The 7,408-nt window shown below is 40.2% G+C and overlaps 1 protein-coding gene across 3 annotated transcripts in view; it reads left to right on the top strand.

The window, feature by feature from the left end:
* Nucleotides 1-5,850: 5,850 nt before the first annotated feature.
* LOC108680142 (phospholipid hydroperoxide glutathione peroxidase-like) overlaps nt 5,851-7,408 on the top strand; it is a 10,905-nt gene continuing 9,347 nt past the window's right edge. The window contains exon 1 of one of the 3 annotated variants that reach the window (XM_047881988.1): nt 5,851-5,928. Coding sequence is in view for 1 of the 3 variants with exons in the window: in XM_018168918.2 (XP_018024407.1) it covers nt 6,091-6,115 (25 nt within the window). In the remaining 2 variants the exon portion in view is untranslated. The other 2 variants (XM_018168918.2, XM_018168923.2) reach the window with 2 other exon arrangements.

Genomic DNA, 7,408 nt, shown 5'->3' with positions numbered 1-7,408 from the left:
AGCTGTAAAATAATAAAATTGCAAATTCCTGGATACTATAAAGAAAATCTGGGTTCTGCAATCTGCCGTTCTGGGATGCCATTAGAGGGCAAAATGCAAGAAGAAATTCAGTTAGCCTATTCAGTGTTTGGAAAATGTCAGCAAATCTGGAAAATAATAAGAGGAAATAAATAATGGAAATATGGAATAACTGGCACAATTTTCCAAGAAATGTGGGGACTGACCCAGACAGTCAGACACTGGCTTGGGTGAAAACTACTGTTAACCTATTTATAGCCTAAACAGGAAATTTTTAAAATTTGAATTATCCATAACACAAGCTTTCTCCTACTATTTCTCTAGTCACATTCTCACTGTTTTATGCACACAAAACCAAATCAAATAGGTCCAAACTCTAGAGAGTTCAATTCAACTGGTGCAAAAATACTGGAGTGATTTTGCGTAAAAATGTAAGTTGCCTAGGTAATTGATACCTAATTTGAATTAGATACTACTCAGAGCTGTAACAAGAACAAAATTAACAATTTTCTTACCACAGAAAAACAAAATATATTCATCTAAATTGTACAGTGCAGTTCGAGTCAATAACTGTTCACATTGATGATCAAGCTGTTCGAGCACCCTACATCAATTGCGTGTTGCGTGCAAACGTTTCAGCCATGTTGCTTCCTTTACCGGAATTATAATTCAAGGCAGTTTGTTACCGAACTGTGAACGCTTTGCAAAAGACGTTATATAAATATCACTTATATATATAAGTTATGCTCCCTATTTTGATAAATTAAACGTATTTAAAAGCATTGTGTAATCTCAATCATGATTTTTAGAATCGCCAACAGATTTAGTGTATATATAAGAATCTCGTCAGACATTCCCGCGCCCGGTTTTCAGCTGCAACAACACTTTCAATATTGATTGAAGAACAAAATTTCATAGCTATTTTTCGGGGCACAAGCATTTCAAATCAAAACCGATATTGACCAGATCATAATTGAAGCTATTTATTCACTGTGCGCTTCTGCGAGCGTAGTTGGATTTATGTGATCAATAACCGCAGTGCCCCAGTGATTACAGTAATACTGTAATCAGAGTACCAGGAATGGCGCAGAGAGGCCCGGGTTCGATCCCAGCTCAGTGCGTCAGTTTCTGGTCGGAATCGGCGAGGAGCCCGGACGGTTAAGCACAGCAGAATTTGGAGCAGTGCGTTGTGAGTTCGAGACCGCAACAAGCTGTGAATGTTCTCTGATGTTAAGAATCGGCGACTGGCCTACGGACTAATAAACGCTGAAACCGCTATGCCATGTTATGTGCCTACTTCGTTTTCACGTAGTACTCCAAAGCTAGCTTAGTTAGGCCTGCAAAGGAGGCATGAAACCAAACGTTTATCGCATTACGTACAGACAAAGTGTTACTTTTTTTGACAATGTTTGCATAAGTGTATGGTGAATAAATAGCTTTGTCGTTTATGAGATCAGATAGATTATTCTTGTTACTTTCGATGTAGTAGGCTCTTTTGCCAGTTCACTCGTCTTAGTAAAATGACCAGGCTGTTATTACAGCATATGATTGCATGTATGTTCAAGCCTGTTTATGAAAGCGTTTATAGAGGGTGCAGTTTCAACACTGAGAGACCTTTCCATTTGGAAACAACCCTCTGTGAAAAGATGCTTGCTCTCACGTTTCGCCTGCTGCGCTCTTTGGAAAGTATCAAACTGTTACCCGGCGTGTCTCTGCCGCCGTGAAGGCGCATTTGCGGCCTGTCCACATCGCACGCCCTATGAACATACTTGAAGACATCGATCATGAATCCTCTCTGTCTGTGCTGTTCTAAGCTTGGCAGATCCAAGACTTTTATGCGCTCTGGGTAAGGACTATCTTTAAGGCTTGCGATCAATTTGGTGGCTCTTCTCTAAATATTTTCTAGGTTGGCGCAAAGGGTCTTGTGAGGCGGCTACCATACCGAGTGCCCATACTGAAGAACTGGCCAAACAAGGGACTTGAATAGCAAAATGAGCCTCTCCGGGATAAATTAGCCAAATGTACGTCTAATGATCACAACGATCTTGCTTGCTTTTTCCATCTGCTGATGCTAAATGACACTAAAAATTTAGGTTTCTATCAACTAGTCCTCCCAAATCCTTCTCTGAATCGCATCGCTCTCATTCAGCGGCGTGACATACTCATTGCCCATATCGTCCCTACCCTTCATGATGTACTGCGTGCCGTTACTTGGGATCTCACACGTGGGACACTGAGTTTTTCAGGGTGGAAACGCAGCTGCCACGCCGTCCACCCGAACCCCTCTGCTCCTATCCTATGTTCTATGAACTTTAATCACTGGGCCACCCTGCCATATTGATGGGTACTCAAAACTTTTCGGGCACAGCACCAATACCAGGAAAATGGGTGAGCTTCTATATCTTATTCTACGTAACTGAATGATAAATCCAGGTCCTTGCCTTAGTCAAACATGCTTGCACACTATTCAGTTAAAGCAATGGCGTTGGAAGTCACGTGCAGCCGTAGCTTAGCTATGCCCCACATGCAGATCTAACTAGGCCCAGCAGGCCCAACTTCTTCGCTCTCCCCTTTTTTGCAACAAATGCCCCACTCCACTCACTCACGTAAAGCAGCGGCGTCGTACTTATGCGCTAATGCCTTCAAGCCCTTAACTTCTGAGTCTACTATGGTCTCTAGTGCTGTTGTCCACGGAACGATTTATGAAGTTAAGTGGAGAGTTGGGCATAGCAGGTCTCCGGCTGTCTGGCTGGCACCCCTTCAAAACGGTCAACACGAAATTCACAGTCTTGAGGGGGCCGTTTAATATTTTCATTCTTTTTATCGTCAATGAGCGGACTAGCTTTATTTTAAAGCGCTTCTGGCATCAGAGGAGCCCGGATGTAAGGGCTAGTCGAACATGTCCAAAGTAACACGGAAAAATGCATGTTGGACACATTCAATTAAAACACCCCAAAAAAGGCCTATCAGTAAGGCCTATCTGAATATTACTTAGATATGCCTTACTGATAGATATTATTATTATTGAGTCAGTCAAGTTTCAGCCGTGGTCGAGAGCGGACGCTCGTGTTATGCGGTCCCAGATTTTCAACTTTTAACTTTAACTGTGCCGTTTTCGGAACTCTTTTTGCATTTTTTTATGATCCGTGTCAGTGAATGACTGAATTTTCAGTGAAGTCAGTAAAATAGAGTGCAAATAGAAAAAAAGCCGATAGTAAAAGTGTTTCCATCTGAAATAACGCGATCAAGAGTCAGCGAGGGACGCAAACAGGCCAGGCGAGGGCAACGTGCAGCACTGCCCCGCCAGCGTAGAACAATAGAGCCCTTGTTTCTGTGGCCAAGCTACCTCCTCTACCCTGACACCTTTTACAGCCGCTTATTCTCAAGTTGTGAATCAAGTCACGAAAAGTTCAAGAATCGGCAACAGGCCATGGGCCTATTTCTTTAACGCCGACACTTCTATTCTATTCTATTCTATTCTATTCTATTACATTCATTATGTGATGAATGTGATGCTCCGCTGAATGTGAATGAACTTATAATGAATTAATGAAACGAACGAATTAACTTATAATGAATTAATTAAATTAATGAATTAACTTAGAATGAATTATTGAAATTAATGAATTCACTTTGAATGAATTATTGCAATAAATGAATTAACTTAGATCTGTTGCACGTAAAAAGTGCTGGAGTTACCGATTTGATTTCAATATCTGAGTGAGCCGTCGATCCCGTTGCGGCTGATCCCATAAATTTCTTTTAATAATTAATTAACATAGACAATTGAGCAACAGTATATATGGATTGGAAATTTGGAAAATGATTAACAGTCAACACAGATATGACGTCATCACTGCATTCGCATGAGTTCAAGACAGTATTTATTTGGAGCCCGTGCTTACGTGTTCAATACACGCTCACTTTCTACGCGGTTTGTTGGATCTTCTTGAAATTTGGCGAATACAACTGAAAAAGCCGTATAAGTCGTGAGGCCAGTAGTAGTCGTGAGGCCACTAGTAGTCGTGAGGCCAGTAGTAGTCGTGAGGCCAGTAGTAGTCGTGAGGCCAGTAGTAGTCGTGAGGCCAGTAGGAGTCTTGAGGCCAGTAGTAGTCGTGAGGCCAGTAGTAGTCGTGAGGCCAGTAGTAGTCGTGAGGCCAGTAGTAGTCGTCTGAAGCTGGCTGGGCGATACCAGGTTTAAAAATCGGACGCCAAGCGGATAATTTAAAGTTATTTATCTTCGGTCTCGCAGCAACTAATGTTAATTGTTGCAGGTGTTGTACTCTCACCCGAAGAGAGGGTTTTCAGGCTGTCGATGAAGAGCTAAAGAACCAAATGTCTTCGTTTGTGTAAATTCGTTGTCATTATTTTTTGATGGCAAGCATTAATTTTACATCATTGAGGATTGTTCAGAAAAGCCTAAGTCTGCAAATCAGTGAATAAATGAAACGAATCACAAAAACGACGGGATAAACCAATAACAGTGTATCTCTCCCATTTGGTAAAATTTAAGTTAATCCTTTCTGCCCATTGTTTGTTTCTACAAATTCTACCTTTCACATCGATTCATTTCATCCACATTTTTTTGCGTACCACTTTGCTTCGGCTACAATTTTTTCCAGCCGTAATATTTTTTTTACCCGCTAGACCATCATCATTTTGACCTGCTAGATCTCGTAGAGCGTCCATTGTGCTGACTCCGCTTTGAGTTGGACATGCTGGTGTAACGACCTACCTACATCGCTTCTCAATGACTGACTCACCATTTTACATCGCATGTAACGTGGTTGAAACCATTGACCACTTTCCGATTGAGAGCAGTCATTTCAATGATGCTCGCCAACATATAAGAAGGATTATGCTGGTCATTGGCAAACATACACTGAGGGAGCGCACATTGCTTGGTGCGAGTTACGTGGAAAGACATTAGCAGCACATCGTGATGAAGGATTTAATCTCATTCCTCACGGGGACCAGATAGCTGGAGACATGGTGAGGCTGAACACCGGCCAAGTAAACTGCGCCTAAAGTCGTAGAAAACAGGTAATGCTTCAGTACAACTAAAAAGAGAATGCAAATACGTAATAGCCATGACCAGGTGTGACAACTGTCCTATCTGAGTTTATTTACGACGCCTTCAAAAGTCACTACCACCTAGATCATCTATGTCTCTCGCAGATCGCACTTACATAGCAATGCACGACTCGTATATTACCGGTTAGTGTACTTCATACGTATCTCTCATGGTTGAACTAGTATAAGGTTAACCTATGAGAAGCTCACTTTTGCGGATGCAGTTCGTTGTTCGCCTGTGCCGTCACTGATCTCAGTGACGGCACGGGTATTAATTCATGGTTGAACTATAGGGTAACATGGGGCAGCGAGCCCACTGCGGGTCATGGGCCCATAGCGGGTTTCTCGCTAAGTATGGCAGATATTGGTCCGTGTTCTCTACCGCCGGTCGACAGTTTCACTGGGATTGATACATTTTTTCATGTCAAGGACGAATTTTTTATCGCAAGGATATATTTTTTAAGTCAAGGATATATATTTTTATGTCAATGAAATATTTTTCTTCACGTCAGTGATAGATTTTTTAAGTCAAGAGTATTTTTTTCAAGTTAAGTATATGATTTTTTGAGTTGTTAATAAATGAGTGAATGTCATATTTTTTATTACATTTTCGTATTTTTAACTGTAAAGTGTTGTTTCTTCATTTTTAAACGAAAAATATGCATTTGTGGTAAAGGGACCATGTGTGGGCGCCTTGCCCCAAGCCCATGGGCCTATTGCCCCTGGGGTGGGGCAATGGGCCCATTTTGACACTCTGTAATGGAAATGACGGAATTGTTCACGTTTCTGGATCTCAGCGACGGAACAAGAAAGCTGAACTGGAAGACGGAAATCTTGGTGGGTTAGCCTTATTTAGTTTAACCATGCGTATCTCTCGTCCCCTGCATTCATCTTTTTTCCATCAGTCTTCTTAATTTGCAATCATCTTTTTTTCCATTACTTTTCATAGTTTCTGCGTTTTAGCAACCGAATCCGGCCAGTTGTCTGTCGTCCGACGAGATGTTACTAAAGCTAGCTGTTGCAGGTACCACTGAATTTTGCACTGTGTGATAGATCACAAAACCTAGAGGCTAGAATCTTTACTAATTATATCCTTGCCTCTCAATATCATTACTTTTGATCTGTAAGTTCTGGTATTTCCTAGTTTTACTAATATTCAATGCTATAATTTCTATCTACCACTAACTTAGTCTAACTACCTAACTAACTGAGTACTAAGTACTAAGTTACTAACTAGTCTAGTAACTCCTTGACCTTGAGTCTCCTAGTAAAAGCCTAAAAGTAAAAGGTATGTCATTTGTCAACAACTTGCTACTCACTATCACTATGTGCACCAAAAAAAAATGTTTTCCTCTGATCTTAATGAAAATTGTTTATCTTTATCATTTTTTCAAATTGTTTGAAAAAATGTTTATAAATTTTTATTATTAAAAAAAATAAAAAAAAATTTTTAAATCTATTATTCTGTCAATTGAAAAAAGCATTGTCTCCAACTTTACACAAGTGTGCAAAATTTCAGATCGTTTTGACAGGTACCTAGAAATGTGTTAGCTAAATAACTTACATAGCCTACCTATGATCTATTATGATATTGTAGCACACTAACTGAGTAACTGACTAAGCACAGTAGCAGACAAACAACAAGAATTGAAGTTTAAAAAAATTTTTGTAAAAATGTTCCAATTTTTGGTACTTTTTTGGAAAAATTATAAGTTTTAGGTTACTTTTGAGTTATGAGCTATTTTCAGAGATTTTAGCACATTTAAAAAGCTTGTGTTGAGTGTTGTAGCTTTGTAGGGTGTAGGCTGTCTACTCTAACTAAACTAAAACATTTTGGTTGAGAATTTGACTGCAAGTGGGTGCCGGTGGCCGGGCGGATGGGGAAAATGGTGTGACTGATAGACATAGTGGCAAACCAGAGATTTTTTAGAATCAGTTCATTTTTAATTTCCTCATTTATTCAAAATTTGAACTAATTTCTTATGTATGATAATTCTGGTATCCATGATACTTTATTGGTCTACTTATGGGACTCAAAAACAAACTTGAGGGAGAGTCTAAAAAACTCTCAGCTTTGCCACTATCAGAGTGGAAATCTAAGATTAGAGGTTCACTTAAAAAAAAGCGTTCCGCCTTGAAAAAAAAACGTTCCAGGCAAGTGGCAACTAGAAACAGGTTTGCAGGTCGTCAGAAATCGGCCTCGGCATGAACGTTACGTCAGGCAACACAGAGAAAATCCCAATATTGTTAATTGTGCGCGTCACTCACGGATAAGCAAGAGGAATCTACTGAAAGACACGTTGTGCTCAGTAGAACA

The sequence above is a fragment of the Hyalella azteca genome, unplaced genomic scaffold (genome assembly GCF_000764305.2).
Source record: "Hyalella azteca isolate HAZT.00-mixed unplaced genomic scaffold, Hazt_2.0.2 contig9365, whole genome shotgun sequence".
Taxonomy (NCBI): domain Eukaryota; kingdom Metazoa; phylum Arthropoda; class Malacostraca; order Amphipoda; family Hyalellidae; genus Hyalella; species Hyalella azteca.
The sequence above is the reverse complement of the archived record's forward strand: the minus strand, read 5'-3'. Positions and strand labels throughout refer to the sequence as shown.